The sequence below is a fragment of the Bufo bufo genome, chromosome 7 (assembly GCF_905171765.1).
Source record: "Bufo bufo chromosome 7, aBufBuf1.1, whole genome shotgun sequence".
In the NCBI taxonomy this organism is placed as follows: Eukaryota; Metazoa; Chordata; class Amphibia; order Anura; family Bufonidae; genus Bufo; species Bufo bufo.
The window spans coordinates 210,378,078-210,399,913 of NC_053395.1; the positions used below are offsets into that span (position 1 = coordinate 210,378,078).

At 44.7% G+C, this 21,836-nt stretch overlaps 1 protein-coding gene across 1 annotated transcript in view; it reads right to left on the reverse strand.

Annotated features, from left to right (window-relative positions):
- Positions 1 to 21,836, reverse strand: part of ARHGAP15 (Rho GTPase activating protein 15) — an 842,137-nt gene that overhangs the window by 637,103 nt on the left and 183,198 nt on the right. Inside the window, exon 7 of the mRNA XM_040440262.1 lies at positions 11,813 to 11,902. Coding sequence (XP_040296196.1) covers positions 11,813 to 11,902 — 90 coding nt within the window. The remainder of the gene's footprint in view (positions 1 to 11,812; positions 11,903 to 21,836) is intronic.

Consider the following 21,836-nt stretch of genomic DNA (forward strand, 5'->3'; position numbering starts at 1 on the left):
GCGCAGCTGGGGACCGGCGGCACGCTCGGCAGCCCCACATGTTATACATAGCGAGACGGGTGTGCAAGCCACCCTGCCTACCTAATCACCGTAGCGACGAGCTCGACGCAGCCGATCCCCCGATCCTCCAGTGACGCATGCCCTTCTCTGGCACCAACCCACAAGCCGATTCGAAATCGTTCGAACCGACAAGTGGGGGGAGGAGGGCCAGGTTTAAATTGTGAACGCCCCGCCTCCCCTCACACAAATGCGGCACTCTTAATTGCCTACCACTAGTGATCTGCCAGAGAACTTACTAGGGGCTGAATTTATGACTGCCAGATGGGGAAGGAGACTGACTAGGGTATTTACTGGAAACTAAATTTACAGCTGCCAGAAGGGGAAGGAGACAGAATAGATAGGTTACTAGACATTATATGTACAGGTACCAGAGGGAGAAAGATTGGAATTGATGTGGACCAGGGAAGGTGAAAGACTAACAAAGTGCATGCAAGCAAACTAATCTACAGAAAGGAAACTGCTTTCACATTGGCAGTTGCTTATCCTACCTAATGTAAGATCCCCACCTATCTCGCACTCCGGTGTGACCAAAAAGGGTCCTCATGGAGCTGCGGGACAGGTTACGCGTGTCTCCATTGATACACCAGCTCCAACCCCTTTGCGAACCGACGCGGGGATGCGTTCGCATGTGCGCCGGAGGGGAAGACGGCATGGCTTTCGGGGACAGCTTGGCCGGGCTAGTGGCAGTACGCTGCGGCCGAGCTTGTCTCCGGTGCCTGTTGCGGATTCCATTCTCACAGAGCCTGTCGTGCATCCGCATTTACGTTTGAAAACGGGTTCACAAGGGGATACGCGGTTGTGCGTACGCGCTTCTTATGCGCTTCGCCAACCAGCGAAGGGAATAGCACCTGGCCGCAATTTCAAAGCAGATTAGGGGGCCGGCATTGGTCTAATTGACTAATGACCGACCAAAGCCTTGTACACAGGTGTAGGGCAGGATCATGACCTATGGGGGGTGGACACTTGGCGCCCTGGGATTTGTTAGCAGGCACATAAAAGGTGGCCTCCCAGGTCGGTCAGTGCCCACTGTTATCCTTCCTTATCCATATGCAGGTCAGTACTGCTAGCTACTGACGGAAGTTTGCTGGGACTCCGTCCGTTCCAGTGGGACCCTGGACCCGGGACTTTCCGTGACGCATCTGTTTACCTGGCAAGTTGCACAGAGACTTATGCACAGATCGGGAGTGGGACTACTCCTGGCTTTCCTTTGTTTTTTGTTTACCTGGACTTTGTTTATTTTGTTAATAAACCCCTTTTACGTCACCCTCACTGGTCTGTTTCGTTGGTGCCTTGCATTATGGAACAGTGGGCCCAAAAAACAGTTGCCATGGAAAGAATCCAGCAGCAGCTTACTGAGTTAACAAGAGCAGCTAATCTGTTAAGCCAAAGACGCCCGAATGTGCAGTCAGTCGCTGCAGCTCAAATCCAGGAGCAATTGTCTAATGTGATGGGGGAGGTTCAGCAGCTGCTCCAAAGAGCTTCCACGTTACCCATCACGATCGCAAGACACCAAGTGGAGCCGAAGATTCCTCTGCCTGACTCCTTCACAGGAGATAGACAGGAATTCTTAAACTTCAAGGACTCCTGTCTTTTATATTTCCAGTTGCGGGCAATAGCTTCCGGCAATATCAGACAGAGGATTGGGATCATAATGTCCTTGTGGCGTGTAGATCCCCAATGTTGGGCGTTTAATTTGCCCCAGGACCACGCCGCCTATTTGTCAGTCGAAGCTTTCTTTGAGGCCATGACCGTTATCTACGACGACCCAGATCGTACCCGTACTGCCGAGAACCATCTCGAGCATATTCAGTAAGGTCGCCGCCCTGCCAAAGAATACGCCACCTTGGGCGACGCAGCCCTCCGTAATCGTTTCTGGCTGGGACTTACTGATGCAGTCCGGGATCTTCTTTTAGCCTTACCCACTCCCGTCTCATTGGAGATGACCATCTCCCAGGCAATCGATGCTGACAGATGGATCCGGGAGAGGCGGGTAGAACGGTCGACTCGCTTTACACTTTCACGGCCATATCCAGGGGCCACCAAGCCGGCAGAAGAACCAATGGAGGATGGGTCCTCCCATTTTACATAAGCGGAACGATCTCATCGCCAACAGAAAGGTCTGTGCCTGTTTTGTGGAAAAGCAGGACATCTCGTTAAGACCTGTCCCCTCCTGTCGTTGGGAAACAAATGTACCTAGGGGGCATAGAGGAGAACCTCCTAGGTGCTATTATCCCTCCTCCAACTCGAGTGATGTTACCCATTTTGCTACAGTGGCAAGACAAAGTCCATGTGTTTTCTGCCCTGATTGATTCTGGAGCAGCAGGGAATTTTATGGACTCAGTCTTGGTGCATCGATTTAGTATCCCGCTTATCCAACCAAAGACCACCCTGTCGGTAACCACTATCGATGGATTTCCTCTCCAGGATGGTCGTGCCGTGTGGATGACGCCCGGGATGCAGGTAACAGTAGGGGCTGATCATCAGGAGACCTTAAGCCTTTTTGTCCTGGACATGCCATCCACTCCTATGATTTTGGGTCTCCCTTGGTTGAGACTACATAATCCGATAGTGGACTGGCGCTCAGGTCAGATTTGCCGGTGAAGTACTGAATGCCTTACTCTGTGCATATGCCCTAAATTGCCACTAGCCTCTACGGAAATATTAAGTACATTTCCCCAGCATTACCATCACTTCCAGGATGTGTTCAGTCCACAGGGGCTGATGTGTTACCTCCCCATAGGTCATATGATTGTCCCATAGATCTGTTGCCAGGTACCATGTCACCCGGGGACATCAGTATAATCTCACTGGGCCTGAGATTCAGGCCCAGCATGATTATATTAAAGAGAATCTCGAGAAGGGTTTCATTCGTCCATCCACTTCCCCCGCTGGAGCCAGGTTCCTCTTCGTGGAGAAGAAGGATGGAGGCTTGAGACCCTGCATCGACTTTCGCGCCCTTAATCGGATCACGGTGAAGAACCGGTACCCTCTGCCTCTGATTGACGATTTGTTTTCTCAGGTGGCAGGGGCCCGGATCTTCACCAAACTCGATTTGAGGGGTGCATATAACTTGGTACGCATCAGAGAAGATGATGAATGGAGGACCACATTCAACACCAGGGACGGGCATTATGAGCATCTCGTTATGCCTTTTGGTCTCTGTAATGCTCCTGCGGTCTTCCAGGAGTTCATTAATGATGTCCTCAGAGATTTCTTAGGTATATTTGTTGTTGTCTGTTTAGACGACATACTAATCTACTCGTCGGATCTGGTGTCTCATCGGAGACACGTGTGTCAGGTTTTCCAGAAACTGAGGGAGAACCACCTCTTTGCCAAACTAGAGAAGTGTCTGTTTGAGGTAACGGAATTGCCTTTTCTGGGGTACATTATCTCAGATAGGGGACTGGCTATGGATCCATCCAAACTTTCTGCTGTCTTGAATTGGCCTCGGCCTAAGGATCTGAAGGGACTGCAGCGTTTCTTAGGCTTTGTCAACTTCTACTGCAAGTTTATTAAGAATTTCTCTGCGAAAGTGGTACCTCTCACTAACCTCACTAAGAAGGGAGCTAATCCTTCAAAGTGGACGAGAGAGGCAGACAGAGCCTTTAAAAAGCTAAAGCAGGCCTTTTGCACTGCGCCAATCCTTACTCATACAGACACTTCCCGACCTTTTGTCCTCGAGGTCGACGCCTCCAAGGTAAGTGTTGGGGCAGTTCTTTGACAGAATTCTGGGGTCCCTGAGAGGTTACATCCCTGTGCCTTCTTCTCTTGGAAGCTCTCTCCAGCCGAGTGTAATTATAACAGATCCTCACCTGTCTCGCACTCCGGTGTGACAAAAAAGGGTCCTCGTGGAGCTGCGGGACAGGTTACGCGTGTCTCCATTGATACACCAGCTCCAACCCCTTTGCGAACCGACGCAGGGATGCGTTCGCATGTGCGCCGGAGGGGAAGACCGCATGGCTTTCGGGGACAGCTTGGCCGGGCTAGTGGCAGTACGCTGCAGCCGAGCTTGTCTCCGGTGCCTGTTGTGGATTTCATTCCGGTGTCCATGTCGACGCGCTCGTGCACTCTCGCAGAGACTGTCGTGCATCTGCATTTACGTTTGAAAACGGGTTCGCAAGGGGATACGCAGTTGCGCGTACACGCTTCTTATGCGCTTCGCCGACCAGCAAAGGGAATAGCACCTGGCCGCAAGTTCAAAGCAGATTAGGGGGCCGGCATTGGTCTATGGGGAGTGGACACTTGGCACCCTGGGATTTGTTAGCAGGCACATAAAAGGTGGCCTCCCAGGTCGGTCAGTGCCCACTGTTATCCTTCCTTATCCAGGTGCAGGTCAGTACTGCTAGCTACTGACGGAGGTTTGCTGGGACTCCATCCGTTCCAGTGGGACCCAGGACCCGGGACTTTCCGTGATGCATCCGTTTACCTGGCAAGTTGCACAGACTTATTCACGGCTTTCCTTAGTTTTTTGTTTGCCTGATGTTTGCCCAGTGAAGTCTACCTGGAATTTGTTTATTTTGTTAATAAACCCCTTTTACTTCACCCTCACTGGTCTGTTTCGTTGGTGCTTTGCATTGCACCTAATGTGTCCCTGCAGAGAGTTATAAATATTGCATGTCATCTCTGCCCAAGCTAATTTTTCTGTAGGAAAAAATATTTTAATGTATCAGATACTTGATGTATTGAAATTGAAGCTCCCCTTTTAAAGCGTTTGTCCGCTCTAGATAACTCTTATTTGCAAGATAGTTGCCCTGATAATAAGGTTTTCCAATTTATGCTGTCCATCCGCACTTGTAAGCAGAGTCCCATGATGTCTCTGGTATCTCAATATGTTCTGTCAATCCGCAGAAATAAAATACTTTTTATAATATGCAAATTACCCCCTAGGTGCAATGAGGGCAATGCTCTTGCACCTCATTGCACCCAGATGCTACTCCCCCTGTGTTCTATACCACAAGCCCAACACTGTGATGGACAGACCAGACTCAGAGGCTGTAAGGAGCCATCAGGGGCATAAAATTAGTAAGGAATCCTACTCCACCATGACCAGTTCCAGTCGAAACTTCACAAAAGGGTATGTGATTATTTTGGTCTCCGTAATGCAGGCACGGTAGATAATGCACACAGTGATATCACAGAACAGGGATACTGTAAACAGTGAGGTCACAGTACAAGGATAATACTCACAGTGATGTCACAGTACAGGAATAATAAACACAGTGATGTCACAGTACAGGGATAATAAACACAGTGATGTCACAGTACAGGATAATAAACACAGTGATGTCACAGTACAGGGATAATAAACACAGTGATGTCACAGCACAGGGATAATAAACACAGTGATGTCACAGTACAGGGATAATAAACACGGTGATGTCACAGTACAGGGATAATAAACACAGTGATGTCACAGTACAGGGATAATAAACACAGTGATGTCACAATACAGGATAATAGACACAGCGATGTCACAGTACAGAGATAATAAACACAGTGATGTCACAGTACAGGATAATAAACACAGTGATGTCACAGTACAGGGATAATAAACATAGTGATGTCACAGTACAGGGATAATAAACACAGTGATGTCACAGTACAGGGATAATAAACACAGTGATGTCACAGTACAGGGATAATAAACACAGTGATGTCACAGTACAGGATAATAAACACAGTGATGTCACAGTACAGGGATAATAAACATAGTGATGTCACAGTACAGGGATAATAAACACAGTGATGTCACAGTACAGGGATAATAAACACAGTGATGTCACAGTACAGGGATAATAAATACAGTGATGTCACAGTACAGATATAATAAACACAGTGATGTCACAGTACAGGGATAATAAACACAGTGATGTCACAGTACAGGGATAATAAACACAGTGATGTCACAGTACAGAGATAATAAACACAGTGATGTCACAGTACAGGGATAATAAACACAGTGATGTCACAGTACAGGGATAATAAACACAGCGATGTCACAGTACAGGGATAATAAACACAGCGATGTCACAGTACAGAGATAATAAACACAGTGATGTCACAGTACAGGGATAATAAACACAGTGATGTCACAGTACAGGGATAATAAACACAGTGATGTCACAGTACAGGGATAATAAACACAGTGATGTCACAGTACAGGGATAATAAACACAGTGATGTCACAGTACAGGATAATAAACACAGTGATGTCACAGTACAGGGATAATAAACACAGTGATGTCACAGTACAGGGATAATAAACACAGCGATGTCACAGTACAGGGATAATAAACACAGTGATGTCACAGTACAGGGATAATAAACACAGCGATGTCACAGTACAGGGATAATAAACACAGCGATGTCACAGTACAGAGATAATAAACACAGTGATGTCACAGTACAGGGATAATAAACACAGTGATGTCACAGTACAGGGATAATAAACACAGTGATGTCACAGTACAGGGATAATAAACACAGTGATGTCACAGTACAGGGATAATAAACACAGTGATGTCACAGTACAGGGATAATAAACACAGTGATGTCACAGTACAGGGATAATAAACACAGTGATGTCACAGTACAGGGATAATAAACACAGTGATGTCACAGTACAGAGATAATAAACACAGTGATGTCACAGTACAGATATAATAAACACAGGGATATCACAGAGGATACTGTAAACAGTGAGGTTACTATACAAGGATAATTCTTAGTGAAGTCATAGTATGTGGTTCATGCTCATAGTAATGTTATAGTCCAAGGATAATGCTCACAGTAATGTCACAGTACTGGGTGTCGTAAACAGTGTGGTCTCCATACAAGGATAATTCTCACGGTAAGTTTATCAGAGGAAGGTGGCAGCCGCTGCCGAAATGCATTATGAGCTGATCCAACGCCAGCTAAAGGGCATATTAAGACCTGTGTTTTAATAAATGATACCCTTACTTTTTATGTCCAGTTTTCAGTATTTAATATGTAATTTTTAGCTTTACTATTGAATGAAATATCCTTTTTGTGCAGCGCTCGCTTGAATGCCTTTCTTCTACTAACTCAAGTAGCATCTTTGGGGACATCCTTTGAACCTTCCCGTGGGCTTTAGTAGAGAGCCTGGGACCAAACTGAGTCACAGTGTTGTGCACATTCATGCACAGGCACCTGTGGTAAGGCCCTCCAATTTTTGGGTCCTTTCTTACCCTAGGGATTACGCACTAAGGGAGAACCCCCTCTTCTCTATTTCATAATTCTCACAGTGGAGTCATAGTGCAGGGTTTATGCTCACAGTGATGTCACAGTACAAGGATAATGCTCACCGTGATGTCACAGTACAGATATAATACATACAGTGATGTTACAGTATGGGGATACTGTAAACAGTGAGGTCACCATACAAGAATAATGCTCACAGTGATGTCACAGTACAGGGGTTATGCTTATAGCAATGTCACAGCACAGGGATAATGTACATAATGATGTCACAGTACAGGGGTTGTGCTCACAGTGATGTCATAGTACAGGGGTTGTGCTCACAGTGATGTCACAGTACAGGTGTTATGCTCATAGTGATGTCACAGCACAAGGATAATGTACACAATGATGTCACAATACATGAATGATTCACACAATGACAATACAATCAACACAGGACTAATACAAACAGTGATGTCACAGTACAGGGATGATGTATCATAGCACTGTAGTAATGCACAGAAAATGGGTCAAGGCATAAGGGCTCATTCACATGACCGTTGGATGTTATGCGGTCCGTAAATTGGGGATCCGCGAAACACAGATACCAGTCTTGTACATTCCGTATTTTGGGGAGCGCAACAGCTGGCCTCTAATAGAACAGTCCTATCCTTGTCCGTAATGCGAACAATAATAGGTCATGCTCTATTTTTTTTGCGGAACCGTTATACAGACATATAGAATGGACACAGAGTCATTTCAGTTTTTTTGCGGCCCCATTGAAGTGAATGCTTCTGTACACGGGTCGCAAAAAAACCCAGAACAGACGCGGTTCGTGTGCATGAGCCCCAAGGATGCACAGGAACCGTTTTTTATTTTTTTTACAGGATACTGCTTTTTTTTTTTCTGATCTTCTGACGGATCAGAAAAATGGAAAATGAAACAGTGACGTGAACTCCCCTTATAAAGAAAAACTGAAGTCATATGACTTCATACTTTCCGAAGAGGTAGTCAAAGGACAGCAACAACCTCATCAGCCGAGCGCCGGCCCTTAACGCGGTTTTATTTCGTTACTACCACCAATTCTGTGTAAATGACAGTTAGGATTATTTAAGATTATACTGTAATCCTTTTAATCCTCCATGTCTTAAATTTCAGTCTAAACACCAAAGTGCACTTAGCAAAAAAAAAAAAAAAAGTTTCAACACTATGTGATCTTCCCATAAATCGCCCTTTCAGCGCTGCCCGTGATGGAAAACCCTAACTCTACTTGACGGCACCAAACAGACTTGTAATTGCGTTTAAAGGGAAAGTAATTGTTCCCTCTGTCTATTTTTCATTCGCTTGTTCTCCGCTTCACCTTAACATTTCTCCGCGCGTGCTAATTTAAACAGCAAATAATAAGCAATACATCCTCCGTGTTATTAAACCAACAACTCCATGGACCCTAATACATAATACGGGCCTAAGCACCTGCACACTGTCTCATTATATGCCTATAATTAATATCTTCCCCTCCGATATAATGGATTTTAAATGTAAACATTGCTAACAGGTATAATTTCGTTTCACTGATTCCTCTTATCCAAATTATTCAGTTGGTCATTTTCCATATACAATCAATAATTCATGGTCTTAAATTGAAAACTCAGGCTAATTTCAACAACGAAATTTTTACTGACATTTCTAAGAGAACACATCAGCCAGGCTAATTATTGCCTCGTTTCACTGTGTGGCCTTTCATTATACCGGAGGTAATGAAAAAAAAAAAAAAGAAAACACAAGGCTTCTCTTCCATATTATCATTCTACGGGCTCCGTGGACCAGAAGGGAGATCGTTCTCTGCTTACTTTGACCTTTTTGTTCTTGGGATCATCAAATGATTATTTGTTTCTTTGCGTACTGTATTAATATTGTCATAATGTGCAAAAGGCAGCCATAAAATAACAATGAAGATCCAATTAGCGAAGACAGCAATTATTTCGCATTGCTAGATACTTAAAGGGGTTGTGCCAAGTGTACAAGTACATCCCCCAGGATAGAAGATAACTAACTGATCCTGATCCTGAGAATGGAGGTCTGGTTCACTCGATCTGATGGAGCGGCAGGTCGAGCATGCACCCCACCGATCCATTCCTCCTCTATCGAACCGCAGGAATGTGCCAAGGTCTGTACTCAGCTATCTCCGGTGGTTCCATAGAAAATTATACGAGCTGCTGCTTCATCTGATCAGAGGAATGGGACCTCCATTCTCAGGTGAATCAGTAGTAAGACCCCCACCGATCAGTTAGTTATCCCCAAGTCTGTGGATTTGTCAAACCTTTTTAAAGGGGGTTAGCCCATTTGGAGAACCCTTACACTACTGAGGACCTGTTGGTGGTGAACTGACTATCGCAGATCTGTCAGCTGTTAAGGAGGTCGGCCAGCCAGTGAAAAGTCATTCTCACCAAATGAACCCCCACCACTCCAGTTGCATTGCTTTCCCACCCCCCACGGTTTTTACTTGACACCCAGGAAATAACTGGAATTAAGAAACAAGATGAGGATCTCTACATCTATATCTTATACCTTTCTGAGTTTTTTTTAATTTATTTATTGTTATTGGTAAACAACCTAATAAGTTTTGGGCAGCTCTGCCTTTTTACTACAGTGGCCACTATGGGAGGTATGTGGAATTGCACGTCGACCATTCAAATGAATGGTCACTCATATGATACTGTACATGAAAGACACGGGGCTGTGAAAGAGTCTCATGGAGTGTGATCCCAAGTGGGAAATCCCTTCCCCTACCCTAAAACAGGCACAGCTAAACTCTGCCCTATAGCACTGCTAAACTTTACTCCATCACACCATTAATATGGTGAACTCTTATGTGTCCTCCACCCACTCCACCCCTTCCTTATGTGCCCCCACAGAGTATGACACCCCTTCCAACATAGTATAATGCCCCTTATGTATCCCAACACTGTATAATGGCAGGGGCATCACTTCAGCACAAATGACCACTACAGTCCATCAATGGTCTAAGATATGAGATGTGTGCTAATATGACATTACAGCTGCACCTCAATAGGCAAACATCGGTGGGTGCACTCAATAGAGCATTTAACAGGTAAATAATGTAATTTTTAAATGTTTTATGCAATTTCTATCCCTTTGCCCTTTTTTATTTCAAAGGAACCACTAAGTGATAGCGTACATGGGAGCAAACCAGCTTCTTATTATAATTTATCCTGCCGTAATATAAAATTTTGGATACAAAAACAGATCAATCTAATGATCGACTGTATACATTACACACCAATATCTTATCGGTTCAACGCTCTGCTCCTCCGCAGATCAGTTGTTCTGCAGTAGCTCTGTTCACTGTGTAGTCAATGGGTCTGGTTATTGCTGCATTGCTCCCACTGAAGTGAATAGAAACAGAGCTGTGGCAGTCCGTTTCATCTATAACGCAATGGATTGAGCCAGGTAGTTCCGGCACTAATTTCTTACTTTGAAGCTACCTGGACACAACTGATCGTGGGGGTGCAGGGTGTTGGACCTTTCCCAATCAGATATTGATGGCCTATCCTGAGAATAGGCTATGAGCAGTAAAATCATGGACCACTGCTTTAAAGACTATATACAATTTTATTTTTAATGATTGCATTTTACCCGTTTTGGGCTTAAAATAATTTTTTTCAATGGGTCTTTATTAAAAAATTATTCAGCAGCTTTGTCATGAAGGGTTAACTTCTGCATACGTACTTGTGGGAATCGTAGTTTCACTTTTACTTTGTGTCGGTCATCTAATAACCCTTTTTCTAAATTACTACTAGCTTAAAGAGGACCTTTCACCGATCCTGACATTGTGAACTAAGTATCATGACATATACAGCGGCGCCCAGGGATCTCACTGCACTTACTATTATCCCTGGGCGCCACTCCGTTCTCCTTCTCCCAGGCTGTGAGCTCTGCGCTGCGATTGGCCAGCGCTACAGCCGAGGAGAAGGAGACGCCCGCAGAACAAGGGCAGACTCCGCCTACTATAACCAAGTCCCCGAACATACCGGAGGACATAACGGGAGAACGGAGCGTCGCCCAGGGATAATAGTAAGTGCAGTGAGATCACTGGGCGCCGCTGTATATGTCATGATACTTAGTTCACAATTTCAGGATTAGTGAAAGGTCCTCTTTAAAAACACTTATTTAAGACACATTCTTATCAATACCACAATTCTTGAGCTATGATTACTATTTATAACATCAGAGATCAGAGCTGAGCTGCCTAAAAACACACTCAAAACACAGAGCCTGCTACTAGAGAATCTCAGGGCTGTACATTAAAAGTGGCTCAACATTTTTAATAAAACTAATTGAAAAAATGATTTAGCCCAAAATGAGTACAATGGAATAATAATAATAATAATAATAATAATAATAATAATAATAATAAAAAATACATTTCCACCAAAGGTGTCCATAGCCATAGGACTATAACATTAAGAACATCTGATATGTAATACTGGCTTACCACACACTTAAAATAGGAAGAAAATCAGTTTTTTACCTGGAACACATTTTTCCGACTGGACTTCTCATTTGTCCACTCAATCTGAGCCCCATGCAAATCTATGTACTCTGATTTTGTACCTGATTTCTGGAAAAAAAAAGAAAGTAGATCTTGTTACTTTTCTTCTTATATGTTTTATATTATCAGTAGTGTTGATCAAGCACCAAAGTGCTCGGGTGCTCGAGTAGAACACCTCAGGATGCTCTTGTGCTCTACCGAGCACCCAAGCACAATGAAAGTCAAGGGGAGAACCTGATCATTAAACCAGGCACCCCCTGCTCTGAAGAGGGGAGGGTGTCTGGTTCACATGAAAAGGTCAGAAATTGATGGAAACACCACCGAAATGGTTTGGGAACAGCATGGGGAGGATGTCTGGATGCATCTTGGACTCCCAGGTCGCTGCTGGGAACGATGTTGTCCGAGTAGTACACCACTTTTACAGACTGATAATAATACGCGCAGAACCAAAGATAAAATCGATTTTAGAGTAAAAATTGTTAGGAAACATTCTTTCCTGTATATTTACTTGTATATAAAGTGCAAAAGCTGCGAAAAATTACAAGAAAGAGGCACTCCAATAAAACCTGTATATCACATAAAAATTGTGGTACAATTGTTCAGGTAGTGGGACTCCTACATTCATAAAGCCTGTGCATTAAGTGAAAGGGCTGCCAAAAATTACAAGGAATCGGCACTCCAATACACTCTTTATTACACATAAAAAAGGGCATCTTACACACCCTTGAATAAATTATGATTGATGGCCTGCTGGTGACCCTGAAAAACATTAGGCGCAAGTGCCTGCTGGTGACCCTCTAAAACATTAGGGGCGAGGGCCTACTGCTGATCCTACCATCTAAAACATTAAGGGTGAGGGTCTGCTGCTGAGCTGACTCTCTAAAACATTAGGGGCGAGTGCCTGCTGCTGATCTGACCATCTAAAACATTATGGGCAAGGGCCTGCTGCTGAGCTTACCATCTAAAACATTAGGGGAAAGGGCCTGCTGTTGAGCTGACCATCTAAAACATTATGGGCGAGGGCCTGCTGCCGAGCTGACCATCTAAAACATTATGGGCTAGGGCCTACTGCTGAGCTGACCATCTAAAACATTATGGAAGAGTGCCTGCTGCCGAGCTGACCATCTAAAACATAATAGGCGAGGGCCTGCTGCCTACCTGACCATCTAAAACATTAGGGGTGAAATTCTGATGCTGAGCTGACTCTCTAAAACATTAGGGGCGAGTGCCTGCTGCTGATCTGACCATGGAAAAAATTAAGGTTAAGGCCATGCTGCTAAGCTGATTATTGAAAAAATTATGGTTGAGGGTCTGCTGGTGAGCTGACTCTCTAAAACATTAGGGGCGAGGGCCTGCTGCTGATCTGACCATGGAAAAAATTATGGACGAGGGCCTGCTGCTGAGCTGACCATCGAACAAATTATGGATGAGGGTCTGCTGGTGAGCTGACCCTCTAAAACATTAGGAGCTAGTGCAGCCTAATAAGCATGTTGTTATGATGGAGGAGGAGGACGAGAAAAGGAAGATTGAACTATATACCCTTTTTTGTGGTGGAAGGGGATCATGGGAATACAGTGTATTCAATACACCATAAAAGCCACAGTTAAAGTGCCTTTATGTTCGGCCGCTTTCCTCTGGTGGAGTAGCAAAGTCAGGCAATCTATGCCTTGTTTATTTTGATTAGAGTCAACCTGACAGCATTTTCAGTTGACAGTCGGATGCGCTTATCAGTTATTATGCCCCCAGCAGCACTAAATACCCGCTCTGACAAAACGCTGGCGTCAGGGCAGGCCAGCACCTCCAAGGCGTAGAGTGCCAGTTTGTGCCACGTGTCCAGCTTGGACACCCAATAATTGTAAGGCACAGAGGGATCATTGAGGACGCTGACATGGTCAGCTACCTACTCCTTGACCATCTTCCAAAACTTTTCTCTCCTTGTGACACTAAGCCACGCATCAGGGTGAGGTTGCTGGCGGGGTGCCATGAAACTGTCCCAGGCCTTGGAGAGTGTTGCCTTGCCCCTGTTGGAACTACTCTGTGTTCCCCTCGTCTCTCCTCCTCGGTTGCCCAAGGAACTACGTACTCTGCTGCCAATATTGTCAGCAGGAAACTTTTGGAGCAATTTTTCCACAAGGACCTTTTGGTATTGCACCATTTTACTAGTCCTCTCCACCACAGGAATGAGAGATGAGAAGTTCTCTTTGTAGCGGGGGTCGAGAATGGTGAACAACCAGTAATCGGTGTTGGCCAAAATGCGTATAACGTGAGGGTCACGGGAAAGGCAGCATAATATAAAGTCAGCCATGTGTGCCAGAGTCCCAACAGACAAGACTTTGCTGTCCTCATCAAGAGGATGACTCTCAATCTCCTCATCCTCTCCCTCCTCTTCGGCCCATCCAGGCTGAACAGATAGAATAAACCTGCTAAGGGTACTACCCTCTGTAGCGGAGGCAACCGTCTCCTACTCCTCCTCATCATCATCCAATTCATGCTGAGAAGATGAAATGAGGGTGGTCTGGCTATCACCCTGTGTACTGTCTTCCCCCATTTCCACCTCTTCCACATGCAAAGCATCCACCTTAATTGTGAGCAGCGAGCATTTGAGTAGACATAGAAGTGGGATGGTTACGCTGATAATAGCATTATCGCCGCTTACGATCTGTGTTGATTCCTCAAAGTTGTGTAAAACCTCACAGAGGTCAGACATCCATGCCCACTCGTCTCTTGTGAAGAGCAGAAGCTGACTGGAAAGGCGACGACCATGTTGCAGCTGGTATTGCACTACTGCCCTCTGCTGCTCACAAAGCCTGGCCAACATGTGGAACGTGGAGTTCCAGAGCGTGCTCACGTCGCACAACAGTTAGCGAGCTGGCAATTTCAAGGGCTGCTGCAGCGTTGCCAGACCGGCGGCAGCTGTAGATGACTTTCGGAAATGGGCACACACGCAGCGCACCTTCACCAGTAGCTCAGGCAAATTGGGGCAGGTTTTGAGAAACCGCTGAACCACTAAGTTGAACACGTGGGCTAAGCATAGTATGTGTGTGAGATTGACGATCTCCAAAGCCGCCACCAAGTTACGGCCATTATCAGACACAACAATGCCTGATTGTAGGCGAGTGGCGAGAGCCACAGCTTAGTCTGGTCCCTTATACCCTGCCACAGCAAATTAGTTTCAGCACGGCCTGTTGCCGCTTCCCCACTGCAGTGCTACACTGCTTCCAGCTAGTGACTGATGGCTGACTAGTGGGAGTAGGGCCGCAATCCTTGGCGTCGGTAGCACCTGTGCCATCCGAGGGTATGACTCGCTCCACAACGTTCACCCAGTGTGCCGTCTGGGAAATGTAGCATCCCTGGCCAAAAGCACTTGTCCATGTGTCAGTTGTTAAGTGGACTTTCCCAATAACTGTGTTGGTCAGGGCAGGGGTGATGTTATGGGACACATGCTGGTATACGGCGGGGACGGCACACCGGGAAAAATAGTGGCGGCTGGGGACTGAGTAACGAGGGACGGCCACCGCCATCAGGCTGTGGAAAGCCTCAGTGTCCACAAGCCTAAATGCCAACATTTCCAGGGCCAGCAATTTGGAAAGGTGCGCATTTAGGTCTATGGCTGTGGGTGGGTGGCTGGTTATTTGTGCTTTCGTTTTAAGGCCTGCGGTATGGACATCTGTACACTGCACTGGGAAACAGAAGTGATGTGTTAGCTGATGAAGCTTGCAAAGGTCCAGGTGCAGGGCGGGAGGCATCTGGGCCTGCGTCTTGGACAGGGTATTGGCCAGCACGTAACACAGGGGAAGAGGAGGCAGTGGTGTGACCCGCAGACACTGATTGTGGACCCAGGCGTTCGGCCCACCTATTAGGGTGCTTTGATGCCATGTGGTGTCATGTGTCATGATGGTGGTGGTGAGGTTGCTAGTGTTCACGCCCTGCTCATTTTGGTATGGCAAAGGTTGCAAATGACAATTCTTTTATCATCCGCACTTTCCTCAAAAAAGTGACAGACTGCAGAACACCTACCCCTTGGCAAGGGAGATTGCCGCAAGGGGGTGCTCCAGGGAACAGTTGCTAGCCTGTTTGGTGTGGCCTGTTTGCCGCACCACTACCTCTTCCAGCCTGTTGCGGTGCTGCAGATCCCTCCCCCTCTGTACTGCTGTCTTCACTCAGCTTGCCACCTTCCCAGGTTGGGTAAGTGATTTCATCGTCCACCACCTCCTTTTCCACTTCCTCACTCTGGTCATCCTCCTGACTTGTTGACTTAACAACAACCTCACTTATTGACAACTGTGTCTCATCCTCATCATCAACCTCTTGAGACACTAATTGCTGTTGACTTATTGGCAACTATGTCTCCCTGGGGCTACTGCTAGAAGAGATAGAAGACGTATTATTAATATTGTTAAGCAAGCAAAGCAGGAAGGGGACGTGGATGTTCTTGTCCATCTAGGGACAAATGACCTGGCTTGCAATGAAGTGTCAGTGGTGAAAAAATCTTTTATCACACTTGGTAATGACGTACAGGATTTTGCATCCACCATTTCATTTTCTGAAGTTCTGCCTGTTCATAATGTTCAGAATGATAGGCAGAGGCGCATAAAGGAGTTCAACATATGGCTTGGTAAATGGTGTCAAGAGCAAGGATTTGGTTTTGTTTCTCATGATAGCTCTACTTGGAATAGAAAGGAACTGTACAAAAAAGATGGTTTGCATCTTTCTCTCAAAGGAACAAATGTACTTAGTGAACAACTCCAAGAATTTGCGAAAGAGTATTTAAACTAGGAAGGGGGGGCAAAAGAGTGAAAATAAAAGAGTCCAATTGCCCCCCGAAACAATGCCAGAACAGGTCAGAAGCACAGAGGTTAAGAAATGATAAGCTCAGAGTCCTGTCTACAAATGCTCGCAGTTTAGGTAAAAAAATCAATGAACTTGGGTCAATAATGGCATCTGAGAATGTAGATTTAGTGGCTGTTACGGAGACATGGTTTAATGAAAGAAATGACTGGGACATAACCATACCAGGGTACTCTTTATACAGAAGAGACAGAGAAGGCAAGAAAGGAGGAGGAGTGGCCCTGTATGTGAAAGATAGCATTAAATCTAACCTAATACAAGTTGGTGAGGCCAACATAGAGTCAGTTTGGGTTACGTTGCAGTTTGCTAACCATGCAGTAACTCGTGTAGGTGTGATATATAGACCACCTGGTCAAGTTAAAGAACTAGATGATCTACTAGTTGAAGAAATAGCTAAAATGACAATGAAAGGAGAAGTTATCATTATGGGAGATTTCAATCTTCCAGATATAAACTGGAAAACCAAAATAGCAAGTTCTACCAGGAGTACAGATATTCTAAATTCCCTACTGGGGTTATCTCTACAACAAGTGGTTGAGGAGCCAACCCGGAGGGAGGCCATTTTGGATTTGGTATTTACAAATGGGGATTCGGTATATGATGTCATTGTAGGCGAAACCTTGGGATCTAGTGATCACCAGTCAGTGTGGTTTAATATAAGAACTGTGAAAGAGTCCCACCACACAAAAACAAAAGTTTTAGATTTTAGAAAAACAGACTTTTCAAAAATGAAATTAGTCATAAATGAGTCCTTATCAGACTGGAACGGATTACATGGAGTCCAGGAGAAATGGGACTACTTAAAAGGTGCATTATTGAAGGCAACAGAAAATTGCATTAGACTTGTCAGTAAAAGCAAAAAAAGGAAGAGACCACTGTGGTACTCAGCAGAAGTGGCCTAACTCATTAAAAATAAAAAGCTAGCATTTTGTAATTATAAAAAAAAAAACAGAGCAATGAAGATAAGGAAATCTACAAGATTAGACAGAAAGAGGCCAAGCAAGTTATAAGAACTTCTAAAGCGCAGGCAGAAGAAAAAACAGCTCAGTCTATGAAAAAAGGGGATAAGACATTCTTCAGATATATAAATGAAAAAAGGAAATTAAAACAAGGAATAACAAAATTAAAAACAAAGGAGGTATGTAGAAGAGAATAATGGGCTAGCCGACTGCCTTAATGAATACTTCTGTTCAGTTTTTACAAAAGAAAAAGAAGGAGAAGGACCTCCACTAGAAAGGATGACTAATAAACCGTTTGATGCATGTGTCTTTACAGAGGAAGATGTTCTAAGTTTGCTGTCTAAAGTGAAGACAAATAAGTCACAGGGGCCTGATGAGATACACCCAAAATTATTAAAAGAGCTTAGTGTTGAGCTGGCAAAACCGTTAACAGATTTATTTAACCAATCATTAGTAACAGGAGTCGTCCCAGAAGATTGGAAATTGGCAAATGTCGTGCCCATTCACAAGAAAGGTAGTAGGGAGGAATCGAGCAACTATAGACCAGTGAGTCTGACATCAATAGTAGGCAAATTAATGGAAACCCTATTAAAGGATAGGATTGGGGAACATCTAAAATCCCATGGATTGCAAGATGAAAAACAACATGGGTTTACTTCAGGGAGATCATGTCAAACAAATCTTATAGATTTTTTTGACTGGGTGACTAAAATAATAGACGGTGGAGGTGCAGTAGACATCGCATATCTAGATTTTAGTAAGGCTTTTGACACTGTCGCACATAGAAGACTTATCAATAAACTGCAGTCATTGAGCATGGACTCCCATATTGTTGAGTGGATTAGGCAGTGGCTGAGTGACAGACAACAGAGGGTTGTAGTCAATGGAGAACATTCAAAACAAGGTCATGTTACCAGTGGGGTTCCACAGGGATCTGTACTGGGACCAATTTTGTTTAATATCTTCATAAGTGATATTGCAAAAGGCCTCGATGGTAAGGTTTGTCTTTTTGCTGATGACACAAAGATATGTAACAGGGTTGATGTTCCTGGAGGGAAACGCCAAATGGAAAAGGATTTAGGAAAACTAGAAGAATGGTCAGAACTCTGGCAACTGAAATTTAATGTGGATAAGTGCAAGATAATGCACCTGGGGCGTAAAAACCCAAGGGCAGAATATAGAATATTTGACACAGTCCTGACCTCAGTATCTGAGGAAAGGGATTTAGGAGTAATTATTTCAGAAGACTTAAAGGTGGGAAGACAATGTAATAGAGCAGCACGAAATGCCAGCAGAATGCTTGGATGTATAGGGAGAGGTATAAGCAGTAGAAAGAGTGAAGGGCTTATGCCGCTGTACAGAACACTGGTGAGACCTCACTTGGAGTATTGTGCGCAGTACTGGAGGCCATATCTCCAGAAGGATATAGATACTCTAGAGAGAGTTCAGAGAAGAGCTACTAAACTAGTACATTGATTGCAGGATAAAACTTACCAGGAAAGGTTAAAGGACCTTAATATGTATAGCTTGGAAGAAAGAAGAGACAGAGGGGATATGATAGAAACTTTTAAATACATAAAAGGAATCAACTCGGTAAAGGAGGAGAGCATATTTAAAAGAAGAAAAACTACCACAAGAGGACACAGTTTTAAATTAGAGTAGCGAAGGTTTAAAAGTAATATAAGGAAGTATTACTTTACTGAGAGAGTAGTGGATGCATGGAATAGCCTTCCTGCAGAAGTGGTAGCTGCAAATACAGTGAAGGAGTTTAAGCATGCATGGGATAGGCATAAGGCTATCTATCATATAAGATAGGGCCAGGGACTATTCATAGGATTCAGATATATTGGGCAGACTAGATGGGCCAAATGGTTCTTATCTGCCGACACATTCTATGTTTCTATGTTTCTATGTCCCTCTTCAAGCGAGCTTGGCGAGAGGCCCAAATCAAGGAATGGCGATAAAAAAAGCTCCTCTGAATATTTGAGTGTGGGATCACTTATTTTGCAAGACTCTCCATGGTGGGAGGAAGGAGGATCAGGGTGAGGATTCTGTTGACCAGACTCTTGGCTACTGAGACTTGGTGGAAGACAGGGTGGAGCTTAACCGACTGGAAGCGTAATCTGCTGCAATCGAACCGATCACCTGGTCACACTGGTCTGACTTCGAGAGTGGTGTCCTGCACCGCCCTGCAAACTGGGACATGAAGCTAGGTATCATGGATGAGTGTGTTTCTTGTGCTCTGGCAGCAGGAACAGTTTCACCGGGCCCAGGGCCACGGCCTCTGCGTGCACCATCAGCAGCACAGCCACTTCGCCGTCCCTTACTGCTAACCTTCCGCATATTAAATGGTATATATGCTTGCAAGTATGTCACACGTACAGTAGCTCAGGTTTTGTAAGTGTACGCGCAATTAAATTAAACTGAATGTCACTGATATTTAGGATGTGCAAGCTTTATGCAGGAGATGTAGCTCAGGTAATGTCACTGTGACCAGTAGCTAATAAAAAATTACAGGGAATGTCACAGATATTTGGGATGCGCAAACGTTATACAGGAGATGTAGCGCAGGTAATGTCGCTGCTGTCACCAGCGGCTAACGTTATACAGAAGATGTAGAGCAGGTAATGTCGCTGCTGTCACCAGTGGCTAACATTATACAGAAGAAGTAGCGCAGGTAATGTAACTGTCCGCAGCAGACACCGTCTACGGAAAAAGTACACTGGATGTCACAGATATTTTTAGTATGCGCACACGTTAAATAGGAGATGTAGCGCAGATAATGTCGCTGTCTGCAGCGTCTACGGAAAAAGTACACTGGATGTCACAGCTATTTTTAGTAATTTAGCGCAGGTTGTGCTAAAAATATATATTGCTGCCAGACACAACAATAGTCCTTAAAAGGACTTTTCGGTCTCTAACACCAACCCTGCCTAACAAAAAAATATAATTCAATTGAATCAATTCCCTACTCTATCTGTCTCTTCTACAGCACAGCTCTCCCTGACTAATACTGAGCCGAACCACGTGTCATCGGGTGCTTTATAGCACCCGATAACATGTTCCGGCCAGCCAGTCTCTGTAATGTCAGTGACCAACATGGCTATGGCATTACTGTGAGTGGCAGTACTTACCTGCACGTTTATTGGCTGCGTAGCAGCCAACAAACGTGCAGGGAGGAGACTCAAGCATTGCGCTCGAGCACACGCGTTATTCGGCCGAACACCGCGATGTGCCGAGTAGTGTTGATCACGAATATTCTAATCGCAAATTTTTATCTCGAATATTGGCACTTCGAGAATTCGCGAATATCTATAATACAGTGCTATATATTCGTATTCGCGAATATAATTTTTTTTTTTCATCTGAACCCATGATCCCTCACTGCTTCTCGCTTGTGGGCCAATGAGAAGGCTGCAATATCTTTGACTTTATGAGTAGTGTTGATCGCAAATTTTCGTATCGCAAATTTTATTATTTTTGCCGATTTTCACAGTCAAAAAAATAATGACTGGAGATCACGAATTCGCAAATTTGCGAATATATGACAAATATTCGTGAAATATTGCAAATTCGAATATTGCCTCTGCCGCTTATCACTGGTGCCGAGCATCGCGATACTCGAGCCGAACTGGTGTTTGGCCAAGCATGCTCGATCAACACTAATTATCAGTCTAAGGCCTCATGCACACTATTGTGTGCAAGACATTGTACAAATCTACATCTTCTTATAGCAGGGATGGACTATAATTTCTGAATGTCAGGTGAATATATATTAAAGGCATGTGCACTTTAAAAAATTTGGTGAACTTCACTCCACTTACCTCCTTTACTCAGGCTGGCATAAAAATATCACTCTTAGGCTCCCTTTCACACTGCATCAAACCGTCTCACTTGTACTCGACTCTACCTTGTCTTAGCATTTTTTCAGTAGGTCTAAATTGGTAATAGTGCCTGGTCCTTTTTTGGTGCCATGTTTAAGGAGGTTCCAAATGAGCTAAGCTGGTACTTTGAAGGTCATACTACCACACTGACTAGCAACTGCTACAAGCCCCAGAGGAACGAAGGGGAGGAGGGGAGTGGTCGTGACTCAGGCTGCAACAGTTATTCACAATAGCAATCCACTATAGGGCCAGGGCAGTGATAGGAGGGCACACCCTTTCTTCCCTCAGGGCAAACCCTGATGTTGGGGCTTC